The sequence below is a fragment of the Penaeus chinensis genome, chromosome 42 (assembly GCF_019202785.1).
Source record: "Penaeus chinensis breed Huanghai No. 1 chromosome 42, ASM1920278v2, whole genome shotgun sequence".
In the NCBI taxonomy this organism is placed as follows: Eukaryota; Metazoa; Arthropoda; class Malacostraca; order Decapoda; family Penaeidae; genus Penaeus; species Penaeus chinensis.
The window spans coordinates 16,064,541-16,084,540 of record NC_061860.1 but is presented as its reverse complement, the minus strand read 5'-3'; the positions used below and the strand labels follow the sequence as shown (position 1 = coordinate 16,084,540).

At 38.9% G+C, this 20,000-nt stretch overlaps 1 protein-coding gene across 7 annotated transcripts in view; it reads right to left on the bottom strand.

Annotated features, from left to right (window-relative positions):
• Positions 1-20,000, bottom strand: part of LOC125048013 (death-inducer obliterator 1-like) — a 73,681-nt gene that overhangs the window by 12,939 nt on the left and 40,742 nt on the right. For all 7 annotated transcript variants that reach the window (XM_047646589.1, XM_047646593.1, XM_047646594.1 and 4 more), the window contains 13 exons: positions 16,653-16,752; positions 15,457-15,598; positions 13,772-14,162; positions 13,413-13,610; positions 12,989-13,174; positions 11,957-12,080; positions 11,499-11,644; positions 10,329-11,095; positions 9,077-9,680; positions 8,466-8,585; positions 8,117-8,205; positions 4,009-4,090; positions 765-942 (listed from right to left, as the gene is read on the bottom strand). In XM_047646589.1, the coding sequence (XP_047502545.1) occupies positions 765-942; positions 4,009-4,090; positions 8,117-8,205; positions 8,466-8,585; positions 9,077-9,680; positions 10,329-11,095; positions 11,499-11,644; positions 11,957-12,080; positions 12,989-13,174; positions 13,413-13,610; positions 13,772-14,162; positions 15,457-15,598; positions 16,653-16,752 (3,127 nt within the window). The remainder of the gene's footprint in view (positions 1-764; positions 943-4,008; positions 4,091-8,116; positions 8,206-8,465; positions 8,586-9,076; positions 9,681-10,328; positions 11,096-11,498; positions 11,645-11,956; positions 12,081-12,988; positions 13,175-13,412; positions 13,611-13,771; positions 14,163-15,456; positions 15,599-16,652; positions 16,753-20,000) is intronic.

Genomic DNA, 20,000 nt, shown 5'->3' with positions numbered 1-20,000 from the left:
AACATGCCGTGTTAGGGTTTGTGTTCCTACAGTATATATAACTGCACTGCACTTATACATAAACATGTGCAGCCAAGGAAAACAACAGGTCACTTTGTGAAGGAGAACAACTGACAGAATTTAAGACACAGAAGGGGAAAAAAGAGGTTTTGAAAGCAAAACCTTGAATATTAAAAGTTACTTTTCAAGCATAGTCTTCATTCACAGAAATGAAATATACTGATAGGAAACAAGTAAAAACTATGAAAGAAAAACAGATAAGGAAGAGAGATACAATTATAAAAAGAAGGATAATGATGGTGATATATATGAAATGATGGTATAAATATTTATGAAAATGAAGGTATTAATATATATCAATAATGATGCTGCTGCTGATTATCATTATAAAAAAAATAATGAAAACTGAAGAAGCAATAATAATTATATACTTTAACAATATTGATGGTGTGCTCAACAACAAAAAATATTTTTTGGTACTGTTCTTGATACTTTTAAGAACTCAAGGCATTATGCTGACGGTAACTTATGATGATGATGATGATGATAATGCTCATCACATCATCATATCATAATGTTACAATAAACAGTTTCAGTATATATATATATATAAAAAAAAAAAATAAATAAATATTCAGTCTAAAGATTAAACAAGAAAGGTATGGTGATAACAACACTGTTAAAACCTTGAATCAATAACTGACATTTTTTAAAAGAAAGGAAAAACAAAGTTGAATGGCAAAGACCTACTTTAGAAAACTTACCATGAATCTTATGGCTAACAGGCAGGTTGAGAGGGGGAGGTGGGGCAGCAACACCGACTAAACTCCAAGTCCCAGTTATGTGGTCGAAAACTCGTTTGTGCTTCCCTCGGACTATGACGCCAATCAGCATGTGGGCGCGGTGTTCCTCGAAGCCTGGACCATCTAACGGGAGCAGAACCTAGCCAAAGACATAATGGAGTTACCTTCAGGATATCCACTGAAAACTTCCATACATCATCCATTACTAATCCTGTTTGCTGCTGCTGCTGCTCTTATTACTACTATAAATCACTCACTCTCACTCACTCACTACTATCAGTTATTCTTCTCCTGACTCAGTATTTCTCTCTTCCTTTACTGGAGTTTGATCCACCCCCCCAAAGCCAAGCCACTTGGGAGTTTATATGGCTTTACTTAGATTTTGAATCTTTTATAGATCCCCATATCATTATGCTAATAGTTAATCCACTAGCCCCAGGTAGGCACATACGTTGTCCACTATAGTTGTTTCATTAATTTTGCTATACACAGATGGCTCCACAAGGGATTAGTCACAAAGGAGTCAATTACTAGACTGACAAAATCTCACCTCTTTACCCAATTCCTTGAAAAAGTTTACACTTATATTCCTATCATCCTTATTAAGATCATCTTTATTATATTGATTGGAATAGGGGGGGGGGGGGGGGAGGAGGAGGAGGAAGAAGGGCTGAGGGCTGGGTTGACAGGAATGACTCATCACTAGATATTGATGCAGAGTGGCAGGTGATGGGAATGTTTCATTATGAGTGCACAAGGCTCTTGGAGGAATATTAGACTTGGTAGGCAGGCATTTCAGAAGCTGCACTTACATTATTTCCACTGGTAAATGAGGCATATACCATCCATGAGCCATGACTGGAGCAGCTCTAATCCAGGAAGGACACAATTTCCACACACAGGATCCTAACCCTGCCCTCTGTGACTGGTAGCTCATTGTGTTACAAAAAATTGAATATATAAATATGTTTAAAACCCCATAAAAAAAACACATTGTTAGTCATTGTTATTGTTATAGTTATAGGCTACTTGGAGAGATAATATGGTGTCTGCTAAACTAAAAACTGGCTACTACCACCTGGATACAGAATAAAAAAATATAGACTTAGTAAAAGGGAAAAACAGCAAAAAATGCTAATGTATAATGACACTGCAAGGAGGAGGCATGGAGTTTTGCTACCACCTGTGAGTGTTTGTGTGGGCTGGGCCTATATATATATCTGGGAAAGTCATCTACAGTTAACCCATTTGCAACAGGCATGTCACGTATTCGTGCCATGCCCACTGTGAATTTACTTGATTAATTGTTTTACACATAGATGGCTACACTTGTACTAAATCACCAATGAGCCAATTATGAGTACTGCCTGTCTCGCCTGTCTACCCCTTTCTTTAATTTACGAAACTATTCTACGTTGTTTATAACATTATAGTAATTATAATGTTTATAATAAAAATAACACCATCGATATTCATAGCACTAGTAAAAAATACATTTTTCCACCAATTCAAGGAAAGGTGAAATCAGGTCAGGCAGAGCCATCTATGTGTAGACATTTCACAAAAAATATAAAAAATGAGCATAGCATTTACCCCATTTTTTGTTAATTTTCCCCCGTCGCGAATGGGTTAATAACATTACCATAATCAATAACAAAATACTTAAGGAAAGGGACAAATATATAAAACCTGGTAGGCCTAGTAACTGACTCCTAGGTGAATAAGCACTTCTGAAGCCATTATGTATAAACAAAACCACACTGGACAGTGTATGTACAGATGCATTTCTGGAATGAATGGGTTAGAATACACAAATATATAGTAATATTTAATAAAACAAACAGCTTAAAGTCTCATCAAAAGAACAGACACTCATACCAGCTAGACCAAGCCTCTAATAAATTGTACTAAACAAGGAAGTAAGGGAAATTTACAGAGGAAGATTTGCAACTGCTGACTCAATACTGAGCATCAGTTTGTTAATTCTTAGCAACAATAGATAACTGAAATGATAAACAGGAAGCAGAATGGAAAATATCTATCAAATACTGATCAAGGAAAGATTTACTTTGAGATCTAACTAGTATAGACTTTCCTCTGCTTTTAAAACATCTCAACTGACCTATGGAAGCTTCATCGGTTTGGAAAAAAAACAAACAAATTTGTGGATCTCACATTCAAAGTCTCAGAATTATAGGAATTATAAGTTTAAATGGTATATAAAACTACTTTGTGAATTACAGTCCAACACAATAAGTCATGACTGTGACTGGCTCAGCGAAAGGAGGGTTTACAGGGGGATGGGGGGATGGGGGGATGGTGCAGCCCAAGAAAACTTGCCAAACACGAACAAATTTATCAAGTGCCTCTATAACTGCTTTTAATCTTGTTGAAAAAGAGGTTACAATTTGTGCAGGATAATGGCACAAATCTAGTGAATTTGGTTTCAAGGTTAACACTTTGTAGAAAGTTATAGTGTACTGTCAACTGAGAATTTTGTTGCACATTTTGTTGATTTCCCATTTTTTGAATTTGCAAGTTATTATTATTTTTTAATGCTACTAAAATCAATACCATTCTTATCATCATCGGCAATATGATAATTATAATGTAAAAATACTATTAACAATAAAAAATGTGAAATAATTTTTTCAAATTTCTAGAAGGGAACACTGGTGAAATACGTAGTAATACTAATTGACTCCTTAGTGACTATGAAGCCATCTAAGCATAAACACAATCAATAAACAAAACTAATAGTGAATATGGCATGTCTATAATGCCATCTTGGCACATGGGGTTAATCACTTATATTCATACTCGTACTCTCACTCACTCTCTTCTCTCTCTCTTCCTCTCACAACTGCCAATGCCCTTCACAAGACTCCCTGGACCACTGGACCACATTATGTGGTTACGCTGGTTTGACCATAGAATGACTTTGTTAGGTAAGGGCTTTTAAGTACCTCTTATATATATTTGAAAGTACCAATAAAGAGGATATTTTCCCCATCATTTCCCTCTTAAATACTCTCATTCTCATTCTCATTATCACTACCCATAAGAACTAAATCCAATCTATAAATCACTTTGTTTACCTGAACTAATATATATTAATATAATATATTTGTGTAAACCCTACAAATGCAACTTCTGAAATTATGAATGAGAGCAACAACCTGCAGAGGAAATAAAGTAACCTTACCTGTGGTATTGGCTGATGGGATGCAAGAGGCACAATATAGAAGTCCTTGACAGACTTTTCACAGTTTCCAATGACTGCATACCTAAAAGAAAATAAAAGAAATTAGCTATGCTGTAGTAACAGAGCTTCCTATAAAATAAGTGTTTACTGTTTTATACCCCAAATAAAACAAACATTTCAAATCAAAATAACTGTAAAACAATTTTTTTCTCAATTATGATAGAATATTTTTTTTTTACCCATTACTGAGAGGTGAAGAAGAAGATGAAGAAGAAGAAGAAGAAGAAGAAGATATCGAGCGGTTTGTTATGATACCGGAAGGTGTGGCCCGTTGGTATGGGGTTAACATAAAAATTTCAACAGCAAAAAGTTTTTTCATAAACAACAAAGTAATCACACAATGACTTCCACCCTCACCTGACATATCACTATAACACTTAACCCAATGGGCCGTGACCCGTCGCCATTGGGTTAAGCAAGCATTTAGGAATGGACTGAAAGGAAAGCACAAGTAATTGATCAATACTTGCCCACTATGTCTCATTTAACGCAATCACACACACACACACACAGCTAAATTTGCATTATCTCATGAGATCTTCTTAACCCCTTTCCTCCTCAAGGCCATCATTGTGGCCTGGCAGATCAATGGCAAATGGCTATGTTAATGCATTAGTAACCCATAAACTGCATGCTCATAGAGTAATTCATGAAGTGAGGCTTCCAGAATCTAGCCCTATCATTGACTGATAATCCCCTCCTCATAAAACAACTTGACAATCAGAAAATTAAAGATTTATTTACAAGTAGACATGAATGTCTCATTTGAGTGGCATGGTTTGAAAGGAATGGTGGGATGATATATATATTCAGAAAGTTAGATGATGATTCTATAGTTGTATTCAATGCTAATCTAAGCATGAGAGTGATGCATTTTATTGATATGTTTTTTAGCATTATTTCAAGAGCTGACTAATATACTTTGGAGTATATGAATGAATTTGGTGTTGGAGTAAAGAAGAAAAATTATGCTGAGGGCTAGGGCGATGGGAACATGCCATCATGAAAAATTTGGCTGAAGGCCAGGCATATGGAAATGACTCAAGAGTGCACAAAGCTCTTGGAAAGTGATTAGACTCAGTGCACGTTTAGGAAGGGGCTCTAGCATTATTCCTTTTGGTAAATGAATGTGGGATGTACCATCCGTGAGCCATGACTGGAAGAGTGCTGGATCCAGGGAAAAAACTATTTTGAAGCTCAGGTTCCTATTCCTGGCTACTGTGACCACTGCACAGATTGTATTACAGAAAATTTTATATTAAATGGGAAAAAGAGAAAGAAAGAAAGAGAGGAAAAGAAAAAAAAAAGTTATTGTTATTATCATTCCACTGAGTTATGGACTTCCTAGAGCAGTGGTTCCCAAACTATCTTACATGATGCCTCTGATTCCAGAAGACTGGCAGGCCTCACCCACCAACTTGTGTTTTATTTATATGAAATTATATATTTTTTCAATTTATATCTTAGCACTGTTTAGGAAAACAAAGATTCTTGTTTGGATTAAAACAAATGAAACAAATATATTTACGAGGCATTTCAATAAGAAGCTAAAATTACTTAACATTTGAATCAGATTTAAGAACTAAATAATTTGAAAACAAGGCATATAATATTTGGAAATACTTATGAGACTGAAATGAACATGTGTTATGATAAGTTGCTCAACAGCATCAGTGTGGTCAGTACCAAAAAGGGTTGGGGTAACATATACAATTATACTTTGCCAATATGTAACAGCAGACACTAATTCTTGGAATTATTTAATTATTATCACTATTATCACTATTATTATTATTATTATTATTATTATTATTATTATTATTAACCCAATGGCGTCGGGTATAGAAAATAAAAAAAAACTCTACGCTCTGGCGAACGGCGGCAGCGCGCCGACTCTGAGCGTGTGAATTCGGTACATCAAGCCGAATCATTGCCTTGGGGCGTTTTGGCTCGGCGCCGCTGCGGACAGCCGCACGCCTCAAATCTGGCGTATTGTTATGACGTCGATAGCTGTGACCCGTCGCCATTGGGTTTAAACAATGACTTTTAAGCAGTTGACTTCATGCACCCATTGTGTCCTCCTCACACCCCAAGTTTAGGAATCAGTGACCTAGAGAAATATGGTGTCTGTGCATGTAAAGCAGTCTATTACCATCTGGATATTGTATATCAAATGACAAATATAGATATTGGAAAATGGAAAATGGAAAATGAAAAAAAATGCTTATGTAGGAGAGATTACATTGCAAAGGGGAGGCAATGTACCCAGCCTACAAGCCACACACCAGTGAGAGAGGCCACTCAAGTAAGCCTAATACCCGGATTTTGGGCCATTTACGGCCAGCAAAGCACCCATATCCAAGGGGTTAACAAAAACCATTTTGATCACAAAAAATATAATGGTAGAATATGACGATTTTCCATTGAAATATCCAAGAGTAAATCTATACTACACTTGACAACTGTTATTGAGGGAAAACTGCCAGCATTAGGAGGTTTATCTCAAGATATTTAATGCTCCTTTCATCTCCTGTTAAGTGTTGTTTTACCATCATCAAAGGGAGTCAAAAAAGGAAAATTAACCCATTGGCGACGGGTATAGAAAATTAAAAAACTGGCAAACCGCACGCCACATTTCGAGAGTATTGTTATGACACCTATAGGCGTGACCAGTCGCCATTGGGTTAAATCAAAGACGCCTATAGGCGTGACCAGTCGCCATTGGGTTAAATCAAAGACAACACAAACACAACATCTGAAAGCAACTTATGCCAGAAGAAAAGAAGCAACAAGGATGGATTCCAGGAGGATTTTAAAACTGTAGTCTTACTTTCAATAAATCTAGTTTGTGCACTGAGTTCTTCTACCATAAAATCACTATGGAAAGGGGGTTTTACCATTCAACAAGTGCTACGTGTTCAGCAGCACTCTATATGTTTCTAAGTAAGATAAGCAAAAATCTTAAAAACTGACAAATAAATATGATGGATAAATCTTACATCTTTGAAAAGCCATCTCTCTGTTCAATAAATTTGTTAATGAATATTTACAGAAAATAAAAAATCACACAGATTTACTCAGGCCTAACAGGGGATATATTTTAGGATAGGATTCACGTGATATCATGCAACTACCTTTGAAAATATGAAGAAGTAAAAGTCAACTGTAAACTATAGTACACGGTTATAATGACATGGTGACATTCAATGATCTATGGGGACTTTCTTTCTTTCTTTCTTTCTCTCTTTCTTTCTCTCTCTCTCTCTCTCTCTCTCTCTCTCTCTCTCTCTCTCTCTCTCTCTCTCTCTCTCTCTCTCTCAATTATAATAATAATAATAATAATAATAATAATAATAATAATAATAATAATAATAATAAATAACAACAACTTAATATGTCTAAAGATCAAATGACAATTCACAGCCAAAAAAAGAAAAGTGAAACATTAAGCATTAAGAGTGCTATCCATTTTATACAGTCATGATGTCATTATGTATTTTGTTGTTGTGTGCACACATTGCAAGCAACACAAATGCCTACTGATCTGGAAAGTTTCATACCTTAATATCAAATATATTTTTTAAGATCTTCTTTCAAAGTCTATATCATCATGTTGTGTTCTCCCTTAAGTTTATCACAATAACACAACAGGGTTGTTTACAAATGCAAGTTTCACACCTCACTTTTTTGCTTTTCCTAAATTTACTGCTTTGTTGTTGTTTAAGACGAAACACTTTTCAAGTCTAATGTACTCATTATTGGATAAACACATGCAAGCAATAATTACTTTCAGTACACCTCTTCATTAAACAGTAAGTTCAACTTTACTGTGACTGTACCTTCTAAAACAAACATTTTATGCCTCTGATGGAATACTGTGACACATCTTATCAGAAACTGGTTAAGTTATTAATATCTTCCTCCTTCTCTCAAGAAGGTTTGGTCTCTAGCCCATATGTTTGTAATGAAAGTAATTACCATGATTTAGAAATAGGGAAAAAAAAAAAAAAAAAAAAAAAAAAAAAAAAAAATCTCAGCTCTTTCTTACCTCTTCTTGGATGACAAATAGGAATAGAGAGCAATGTATGACACTTTCTCTTCTTCATTTGCAGGCTGGAAACGCACTACAAGAATTTCCTGAAAGTATGTTTGAAAAAAAATTGCCTCTTATTTGGAACTAAATATTAGTTGCTATATCAAAATGGTATCATCTAAGGATAATACCAGAAAAAGATACACTTCACATTCCCATTATTTTATTGTAATTATCTGTATCAAATATACATTAATCTGTATAACAACATCAATAAGTATTGCCCTTAAGTTTAATATCTTATATCTATGTAACAAACATATTTCTTGAGGCAAACACATCTACACATCAAATAATACATTACCTTTGATCCACTCTTCTTCATCTGAGCGATGTAGCTCCACACAGTCTCAGGAGCAATACGACCCACAACTTCAACAGAGTGTGGTACGTCCTCAGGAAGGAACTGCGCTTTCCCAGAAACCTGTTGATAAAAGTTTGATAGAAAATAATTTTGACCTCTTGGTAGAGTAAAACATATAAAAGCGATTTTTTTTTTTTTTTTTAAACTAAGGTAAGATTTTTGTTTTTGTTATAAAAAGGTGATAACATGTTTAATATGCTTACATTACCTAATACATTGCTTGAGCCTATGTGCAATAAAATTCACATAATTTTCCAATTTTATACTGGACTTGTATATTCCATCCTCTCAGTTATACAACAGTTACAATAGATTGAATTTGTAGTATAGTGTCCATATTAGCTCATACAAAGCTTCTGAGTGTTGCCAGAAATCACCAAAGTTTATGATGTTCAGAGATTTCTGTTACCCATTGACACTGGGTTAACAAAGCATTTATGGATACTAAAGCACTACCTGGCATCCCTTGACTCTTGCACACCATCTTTGTTTTGTGCCTTACAAGTAAGTTAGACCCTTGTGCTTAGCAGTGGATGTCTCCTCCAACTTACCTCAAAAGCAGAAGCTGAGAACTTGGCCACATCTGGCATGTGGATGATCCCCTTCCATACAGTCATTGGCTCAGCAGATATAACCTTTGGGGGTGGCCCACTCCTGCTGGATAAGCTGCTGGATCCTATTGGGGGTGGCGTTAGCCTGTTCAAGTCCTCAGGATTGCGTGGTCCCAAAGAGGAAGAGATTTTGCCATGGAGATCAAGACCAGAACCCGGCAAGGGGGGAGTGTTCGATCGTTCGTTGACAAGGGACAAGTAATCATCTGGCAGTGGTGGAGTGGCGGGAATGTCATCATCAGGAATGGGCGGCGTGGCAGGCGCATCCTGGTCTGGCAGTGGTGGTGTGTCAGGTACATCGTCCATAGGGGGTAATGGAGGAGTGGAGCCAAGGTCAACCTCCTCAGGAAGGGGTGGTGTTCTGGGGCTGTCAGGCAGAGGAGGTGGCAGAGGGAGGTCCTCCTCTGGTAAGGGGGGAATATACTCTGGGGAGTCTGGAGGAAGAGGAGGAAAGGAGGGACTGTTGGGGAATAGTAGCGGAGATCCGTCACCTCTGCTGGGGGGAGTGTAACTATAATCCTTGACTTCAGTGATGTCTGGACTCCTGTAAAAGTAAAGTAAATTTTATGATTTGATCCAATCAATTTGCTGTTGAGTAACAATGAGAAACTATACAACTAAATGCAATCTTAAACATCATTTACTTTTTCACTGGCACTTCCAATTACTTCAATCTCTTTTCACTACAAATGTCACTTACAGGATGACTGCCCAGTATGTATTATTTGCATTCTGAATTAGGAGATCACACTCACCCATAATGGTCATTCAACCACAGGTTTCTAAATTTATATGGCTTGTATGTTACATGCTTTACTACATTTTTATGCACTACCTTGCAAACTTAAATTTTGTTATATTTCAAATATCAACCTGGCAGTCAATCTGAGAGGGAAACATCTGACTTCCAATGAAAATAACCAATTCTAATTTTCTCTTCCCAATGTGACAGATAACCAAGACACTATAGAAAAAGTGATATGATAAGGTTTGATTTTAAATAAGTTAGTCTTCTGTTTTGTATCACTTGATATCAATTTCTATAATTTCCAGCTGGAGACTATGATAATTGTGTCACTGACAGCAATTCTTTCTGGGGTTAGAGAAACAAATAATATGGAAATAAAACAAAGTGTAAAAACACCAAAGCAAACATAAATTGTATAAAAATGTTGCTAAATACTGCACTCACCCCATGACAGTTGAGGTTGGCAGTGTGTCCTCAACATCGGCATCCAGCTGGGCTTGGCTGTTCCCTCTCGAGGTGGTTATATCCAGCACGACATCTTCGCTTGTGCTCACTTCCTCCTTCTCCCGCTCTTGCCTCTCTCCCTCAGATGGCCTTCTCTCTTTCTCACTGTCTCTTCTTCTGTCTCTTTCACTGTCTCTCCTTTTCTTGTCTTCACTTCGAGATTCACTGTGTTTCCTTTTTCTGTCACTCTTTTCACTGTCTCTCCTCTTCCGATCTTTGTCTTTGGAATCTCTCCTCTCTTTGTGTCGGTCTTTATGCTTTCTGTCCTTGTCATCTTTCTTGTCCTTGGAATCTCTTCTTTCTTTCTCTTTTCTATCTTTATCACTACTAGAACTCTTGTGTCTCTCCCTCTCCTCATCTCTGCTGCTTCTCTGTTTCTCTTTGTGTTTGTCTTTGTCTCTGTCACTGTGCTTTTCGTCTTTACTTTTATCTCTACTCTTCGATTTATCATCTTTGTCTCTGTCCTTCTCTCTGCCTTTATCCCTCCCCTTCTCATCTTTATGTTTTCTATCCCTATCTCTCTCTTTCTCACTATCTACACTCTTCCTCCTATGTCTTTCTTTATCTGTGGAGTCCTTCCTCTCTCTTCTCTCCTTATCAGAACTGTGCCTGTCCTTCCTATCTTTTATCTTTTCTGACTCTTTGTTCTTGTGGTCTTTTTTCTCCTTTTTGTGCTTATCTCCCTCTTCCAACTTCTTCTCCAATTTCTGAAAGAGGGGAAGGGCTTTAATAATCACAACCATTCAGAAGAAAAACAGCAAATGGTTAACTCTTCAAAGTCATGAATTAATCTTATGATTTGGAAAAGAGTAAACAACGATTGACAGGAGGCTGCCCTGCCATTGGATGCCCAATTAATGCTGATGAAATCCTGGAACAACCTAACAATTTACACCCCACACAGAAATATCACACAGCACCTTGAGAAAGGAGGTATGAACTTGTTGTCATGAGTCTGAATGTCTCATCTCCAGTAACAAAACCACTTAATTCAACTACTAAAGTGATGAGCTTTATCATATAATCAAGTGCATTTATTAATAACAATGATGATAATATAACAGTAAAAATAACAAATAGCCAGTAAAGAAACTAAAACAAATAACCTACAAGGTCTTCCGATGTAATTGTTGAGTCTGACTGACTCACACAGATTTTGCAGTTGCGGTCGAATATGTGATTCTTGTGGCCTGCAGAAGTGTCCTCCACTATTTCCCCAAGGTTCTCTGCTGGAAGTGAATTCAGTGTTTCTGGAGCTGTAAGTAGAGATGCCATAATTAATTCATTACAATGATAAGAATGTTAATATGGACAAACACTATCAACAACAACAGAAGTAGTAAAAAATAACATTAGGAATATTAAGAACAGACATTAAATAATAACCATGATTATAGTACTAAAGTATTACATAAGCTTTTTCTATAATCATTATGTATGTTCGTATGTATGTATGTATGTATGTATGTATGTATGTATGTATGTGTGTTTCAATACTTCAGAATTATTAGAAGTATTATTACATGTAATTATGCATTTGTATTTGGGATAGGAAAATAACAACAAACCTTTCTCTTTGTCCCTTATAAATTCATCTTTATCAATTTCTATTTCTCCTTTGTGGGACTTCATGATGTACTGGTTACCCAAAGCTATCATATCCAATTCATACTTCTCAATGGCTTGAAGTTCCTGAAAGGTAAAAAAAATCATGAAATATAACCTGGATATTAACTTAGACAGCAAATTTCTCAATCTCAATCTCAATCACACACACACACACACACACACACACACACACACACACACACACACACACACACACACACACACACACACACACACACACACACACACACAAACACACACACACACACAAACACACACACACAAACAAACACACACACACAAACAAACACACACACACAAACAAACACACACACACAAACAAACACACACACACACAAACAAACACACACACACAAACAAACACACACACACAAACAAACACACACACACAAACAAACACACACACAAACAAACACACACACACACACACACACACACACACACACACACACACACACACACACACGCACAAACAAACACACACACAAACAAACACTAGTTTTGTTAGACAAGGAGTGTTCACTTGACAAATAATGCCAATGCCACACACAACCAATTTACCATAAAGTACTCATGTGGTGAATTTGTTTTCTTTTATTTGTGTCATATGATAATTATGTCTGCCATGATTCAACACAATTCCTTCATTACCAGACCTGCATCTTTAACAAACCAGCTTTAAAAAATTTACAACTATGCCTGAGAAAGCAAATCTTCTACACCTACATTTTGTGAGAAGAATTATGAATTTATCAACTGTGTGTGCTGGGAACATACATAAAAGCCTTGGACACAAATTAGCCTTCTGTCATGGTCTGAATGTTAGGGACCTTTTTAAAAATATAATGTAATATGTAGAAAATAATCATACTGTCATTACCAGTTGATCATGTCAAATATAACTTAAAAGGCAAAAATATACATCCTTTGCTTGTTTCTCTTTCTTCCTTCCATGCAGAATACACTATTACCTTCTTCTCCTCCCTCTCTCTCCATTCCGCCAGCTCTTTTGAAGCCAGCTCCTCGGAGGTCATTTTTGCCAGGTTGGAAGGCGATATGGTGCCATTCAGAATCTTCCGGAAAAGGCCACTGTTCTTTGTGTCTCTGATGTTAAATATGAGGCTTCGATAGCGAGATTTGTACTTAAAGCCTACATCCTGCCAAGATATAGAAAAAAACATTAACACAAGTGTCTATACTCTGTCGTGTTCAAATGCAGTGAAGGATATATATTTAGCATACACTTTTTTTTTTTATATTCTTCATAACTATTATCATGATCACTATTTATGCAATCCATTTAAGTATTTAATATATAAATACAAAATATAGAATATAATATTTTAAAGTATTATTTCACCTTCTAAAATAACTTAGATATGCAATTCAACAAACCTTGCCAAAGAAGTTGTACAATTCCTTTTCAATTGCAGCTGCTAGAGATTTTATGTCATTCTCAGACAAATGAGTAAATTCCTTTTCTGCACCTTTGGCACGATTAGTGAGGCATTCAGCCAGGCCCTTGCGAATGTTCTCACGGACTTCGCATGGGTCTGGTTTCTTCTTCTCAGCAGACAGGGATTTTGCTGGCGTCTGAAATAAATTGGAGGCATTTGAAAAAAAAAAAACCAAGACAATGCAATTCAAGTCTAACACCTACAGTAACACATACTGGATAGTCTCTGAACTGGCAAAAGAAAAATCTTTCACATTACAATAAATAAAAAATTGTAATTCGTTACACTTACACCTACCTTTTTTATTTCCTTTGCTGGGGTACTCTTCGAGGCAAGAGATTCGTCTCTCTTCTCCTCGACAGATTTTGTACTAGGACTGGCAGGCACACTTTTGCTGGGGTTGCCTTTGGGAGGAGCTGTCTCCTCCTTCTTTTGCTCCTCAGACTTACTGGTAGAGCTAACAGGTGAACTCAAGGGTTTAACACTGCTTATTGCTACAGGTTTGCTTGGAGTTACCACAGGTGCACTGGTTGTCAGAGTTTTGGTTGCTGGTTCATTTTCAACTGGTTCAGATGCTTTAACTATTATTCTTCCATCCGATGATTTGACAACAGTGACTTTCCGAGCTTGGGCACCAGAAACCGGCACTGCAACTGACTTAGAGGAAAGCTGGATGACCTTCTTGTCCCTGAAAACAAAATCATCTTTAATCTTTCATGTTCATCTAAAGCTGTTACTGGATTGAAACACTAACAAATGCAACATACTCGAAAAGTCAGCTCAATTCCCTCTTAACCCTTGGTGACGGGTGTAGAAAACTAAAAAAAAACTATGCTCTGGCGAACCACGGCAACGCACCGACTTTGAGTGCGTGAGTTTTGTACATCAAGACGAATCACTGCCTCGGAGCGCTTTGGCGCTGACCCGTCGGGAAGGGGTTAAACCTTAAGATCCGGATGATGTAACAACCATCAAGTCATGAAAAAATTTAGCTTAAGTAGTGAGTGAAACATGTCATCATGGGAAAATTTGACTGTGGGCTGGGATAATGTAAGCACTTGTGAACATTTCCGCTGAGGGCCGGGGTGACAGGAATGACTGGTCACGAGTACACAAACCTCCTGGAGTGTTATTTGACTCATTTGCCATTTAGGAAGGGGATTTTGCATTATTTCTATTGATAAATGAGTGTGCAATGTAACACTGGTTAGCCATGACTGGAATATTGCCAGCTCAAGGAAGGATGCTATTTCGTTGCACAGGATCCTTTTCCTGTCTGTCAAGACCAGCATCGCTTGTTGTATTACAAAATAATAAAAATGACATCCCCTCTATCACCGTCAGGTAACAGAAATCCCTGAGTGTGATAAACTCTAGTGATTTCTGGCAACAGCCAGATGCTGAGCCCGCTACATCAAGCAGAACATCGCACTCCACGTTCTGGCGCATCACTTCGTGTACAAGCATACCCCGCAGACCAAGTGGTTTATTATGACTCCGATACAGTGCCCCGTCTGAAACGGGTTAATGACACAAATAACAAAGTGTTACTTATTGTTATTATTATTGCACTGAGTTATGGACTACCCAAAGAGATATGGAGTCTGTGCCAGGAAAACACTCAAATCTCAAATACACACATTGGTATATAGCAAAAGAGCTAAACACACTTGTGGAGAAAATGAGAAAATTTTATTGTAAAGGGGAGGCATGGAGTGTCATCACTGCACATGAGTGTTTGTGTGCCCGGCCTACAAGCCATGCAGCTGTCAGAATAGATGCCCACGTAAGCCTAATGCCAGTATTTTAGGCCACATGATGGCAGTGAAGCATCCAGATCCAATGGATTAACCCATCTCAATACACAAACACCTATTACCATGAGAAAAAGATGAAATGACAGTCATAATGATAGGGGTAATACTGGTTATTTCCCATATAACTGGCCATGTTTCATTTCGTTCTGCTTGTATCTAACTTACCCATAAAACTGTGTACTTGAAATTTTAGCATTAGTTGCAGCCACTGTTCCAGAAGCTCCCATCATTCCTGGCTGGAGAACTGCATAGTCTGGGTGTTGCTTCAAGTAGTCTTTCAACTGACGAAGTGTGGGAGCTGCCGATCCTGAGGTATAGGACAATGAAAACCTTATTAATCCTTTGAAAATAATGCTGGAAAACTGTAGCTTGAGCACTGCATACCTATAAGACCTTATCTCACAAATGTAAGGAAAAAAAAAAAAACTTTTCTCTCAGTGGATTAATCACTCTTATCTGCACCTTTTCAAACACTGCCATCCTTGTCAAGACACTGTGTTACATGTCTCTGATTTTTTTTGACTCATGTATTTGGGGATTTTGGTGTATCAACCTGGACATAACCTATGCTATATTCTGATAATAAAAAAGGAAGAAAAAAAAAAAAAAAAAATCTTAATGCAAATTCACCCCCCTCCCTCCCCCTCAGAAAAATTGTACTGTTACAGAATGGTTTAATTTACATTTCAACAATCATTATAAAATGTATAATACTTATACTCTAATCTAATGACACCAGCCTAGCTAAAATACCAAAAAGTATATATATCATTGCATACACCATGTGATATAAACTGTAACTGAACAAATATTATATGTGTGGAATGACATACACGCCCCTGACAAGATAGCCATTCTTGGCATGGCATGGTATACATGCCATCCACAGGCAGAATAAATGACAGCAGTAGGGAAATTAGAGATGTTTCATTGGATGAAATTAGGTTTACAATGATAAAGCGACAAGCATGGTACATGTTTGTCACATAGACATTGTATTACGATAAGTATAATAACACATGTATAATATGCTTATTGTATTATCATATATACTATATCTAATATATATATACACCAAAAGCCAACAAAAGTTTCAGAATATTGTGAACTATTAATTCTAACCACAAACTACAATTTTTTCTCTAATCACCAAATAATTAAACAAAGCTATCTGGGTATCAGCTTTATAATCACCTTTCTGATTATAAAAAAAACAAAAAACAACAGCCAACAGAGTTTGCAAAATAAACACATAATCCAAGAGCTAGCTTATACAGCTATGAATTTCCTTATAGATTTACCAACAATATCTTTGCAAGATGCTGTCTCTTTGGCATAGCTGTTGCAGCTGCTCTACTCACCTGTCAGTATTTTTCCAGTTGACTTCTCATACACGAGAACCCTTGGCTCACTCTTCACTGGCATTGTGGCTGCATTTGCAACGTACTGGACGTCTAAGTCCTGAAAGGGAAAATGAGGATAAGTCTAGTTTCAAAGCAAACTTGCATCATATAAATTTGTTTTAATGGAATTGATACCTCAGCAAAGGTAATAACAGATTTTGAAAAAAAATGCTTAAAACCACAATTTGTAATATGCATACAGTGGATTCACAAATGAAAGTCCAAATTTCTCTAAATACAATAGAGATGATAGAGAGAAGAGCAACATCAAAGACTGTGCACTCAATACAAAAACTGTGCAAAAGCCAAACTTAAATTTTACCAATATAAAAACACATAACAAATGAAAAGGACAGAATGGGCAAAGGAATCAGGGAAAACCATAAAAACTGAAAGACACAAAAGAGACAAAATTAAGATAAAAAAAACAAAAGAATTCAAGTTTGCTGACAAGGAGACCTACAGTGTGAGCAAAGCTGGAACTCCTTTCAAGGCTTACAGCAGGAATAGCCTCAACTAGTCCAGCTTTATGTGAAGGACACAGACTGACTTGGACCTTGGTTTTTGCTTGGCCCTATTTGGAGGTTTGCCTCTAACAAGTTATTTAGGCTTTTTAAAAGAAATGTATCAAAAGGGCCACCTGGTTAAAATATTACCACCTAATGACCCACTGATATGAATCTGATTATTTGGAATTTTTGACAAATTTACCATGTCTGAACTTATTCCAACTCTGTAGCAAGTTCTGTCCTACATGACTCCCACATCAATGATCTAGGATTTGGCGAGATAACTAATAAAGATGGTAAAGTACCTTTACTTCATCTTCAAAAGAAGCCAAGTTCAAACTGTGAAGTCTTTTCTTAATCAGGCCAACATTCCAACTGCAAAATCTATTTCTTTGTATTTATTCTAATTTTGTGGTTTGTTTTAGGATTAACCTCACATCAAACATGCTCTAGTATGAGTACTTTGGCCATACTCCCAGGTGCATGCATTATCCTGATGGACCCAGACCCACTATTCAATCATAATGGGGCTGGGGAGGATGAACATGGAGGGAAGAGGGGGGGGGGGGGAGAAAAAAAAGACAGAGAGAGAGAGAGAGAAAGAGAGAGAGAGAGAGAGAGAGAGAGAGAGAGAGAGAGAGAGAGAGAGAGAGAGAGAGAGAGAGAGAGAGAGAGAGAGAGAGAGAGGAGAGAGAGAGGGAAGGAGGAAAGAGAGAGAGGGAAGGAGGAAAGAGAGAGAGGGAAGGAGGAAAGAGAGAGAGGGAAGGAGGAAAGAGAGAGAGGGAAGGAGGAAAGAGAGAGAGGGAAGGAGGAAAGAGAGAGAGGGAAGGAGGAAAGAGAGAGAGGGAAGGAGGAAAGAGAGAGAGGGAAGGAGGAAAGAGAGAGAGGGAAGGAGGAAAGAGAGAGAGGGAAGGAGGAAAGAGAGAGAGGGAAGGAGGAAAGAGAGAGAGGGAAGGAGGAAAGAGAGAGAGGGAAGGAGGAAAGAGAGAGAGGGAAGGAGGAAAGAGAGAGAGGGAAGGAGGAAAGGGGAGAGAGAGGGAAGGAGGAGAAGAGAGAGAGGGAAGGAGGAAAGAGAGAGAGGGAAGGAGGAGAGGGGAGAGAGAGGGAAGGAGGAGAGAGAGAGAGGGAAGGAGGAGAGAGAGAGAGGGAAGGAGGAGAGAGAGAGAGGGAAGGAGGAGAGAGAGAGAGGGAAGGAGGAGAGAGAGAGAGGGAAGGAGGAGAGAGAGAGAGAGAGAGGAGAGAGAGAGAGAGAGAGAGAGAGAGAGAGAGAGAGAGAGAGAGAGAGAGAGAGAGAGAGAGAGAGAGAGAGAGGGAGATGAGAGGAGAAGAGAGAGGAGAGGAGGGAAGAAGAGAGAGGAGGAGAAGAGAGAGAAGAGAGGAGAGAGGGAAGGAGGAGAGAGAGAGAGGGAGGAGGGAGAGAGAGAGGGAGAGAGAGAGAGAGAGAGAGGAGGAGAGAAGAGAGAGAGAGAGAGGAGAGAGAGAGAGAGAAGAGAGAGAGAGGAGAGAGGAAGGAAGAGAGAGAGAGGAAGGAGAGGAGGGAGAGAAGAGAGAGAGGAGAGGAGGGAGAGGAGGGAGAGGAGGAGAGGGAGGAGGGAGAGAGAGAGAGAGAGAGAGAGAGAGAGAGAGAGGGAGAAGAGTGAAAGAGAGAGAGAGAGAGAGGATAGAGGAGAGGAGAGAGAGAGAGAGAGGAGGAGAGGAGGGAGGAGAGAGGGAGGAGAGAGAGAGAGAGAGGGAGAGGAGGAGAGGAGAGAGAAGAGGAGAGAGGAGGAGAGAGGAGAGGGAGAGAGAGAGGGGAGGGAGAGAGAGGAGAGGGAGGAGAGGGAGGAGAGGGAGGAGAGGAGAGAGGGAGGAGAGGAGAGAGGGAGGAGAGGGAGGAGAGGAGAGAGGGAGGGAGAGGGAGGAGAGGGGGAGAGGGGGGAGAGAGAGGAGAGAGAGGGGAGAGAGAGGAGAGAGAGAGGAGAGAGAGAGGAGAGAGAGGGAGAGAAGAGAGGAGAGAGAGGGGAGAGGGAGGGGAGAGAGAGGAGAGAGGGAGGACGAGAGGAGAGGAGAAAGAGAAAGAGGAGGAAAGAGAAAGAGGAGAAAGAGAGAGAGGAGAGAGGAGATTAGAAAGAAAGAGAGGAGAGAGGAGAGGAGAGAGAAAGAGTGGAGAGAGGAGAGGAGAAAGAGAGAGAGAGGAGAGGAGAAGAGAAAGAATGAGAGAGGAGAGGAGAGGAGAGGAGAGGAGAGGAGAGGAGAAGAGAGAGAGAGAGGAGAGGGAGAAAGAGAGAGGAGAGGGGAGAAAGAGAGAGAGAGAGAGAGAGAGAGAGAGAGAGAGAGAGAGAGAGAGAGAGAGAGAGAGAGAGAGAGAGAGAGAGAGAGAGAGAGAGGAGAGAGAGAGAGAGAGGAGAGAGAGAGAGAGAGAGAGAGAGAGAGGAGAGAGAGAGAGAGAGAGAGAGAGAGAGAGAGAGAGGAGAGAGAGAGAGAGAGAGAGAGAGAGAGAGGAGAGAGAGAGAGAGAGAGAGAGAGAGAGGAGAGGAGAGGAGAGGGAGAGGAGAGGAGAGGAGAGAGGCAGAGAGGGAGGGGAGAGGGAGGAGAGGGAGGAGAGGGAGGGGATGAGGGAGGAGAGGGAGGAGAGGAGGAGAGGGAGGAGAGAGAGGAGAGAGAGGAGAGAGAGGGGGAGAGAGAGGAGAGAGAGAGGAGAGAGAGAGGAGAGAGAGGGAGAGAGAGGGGAGAGAGAGGGGAGAGGGAGGGGAGAGAGAGGAGAGAGGGAGGAGAGAGGAGAGGAGAAAGAGAAAGAGGAGAAAGAGAAAGAGGAGAA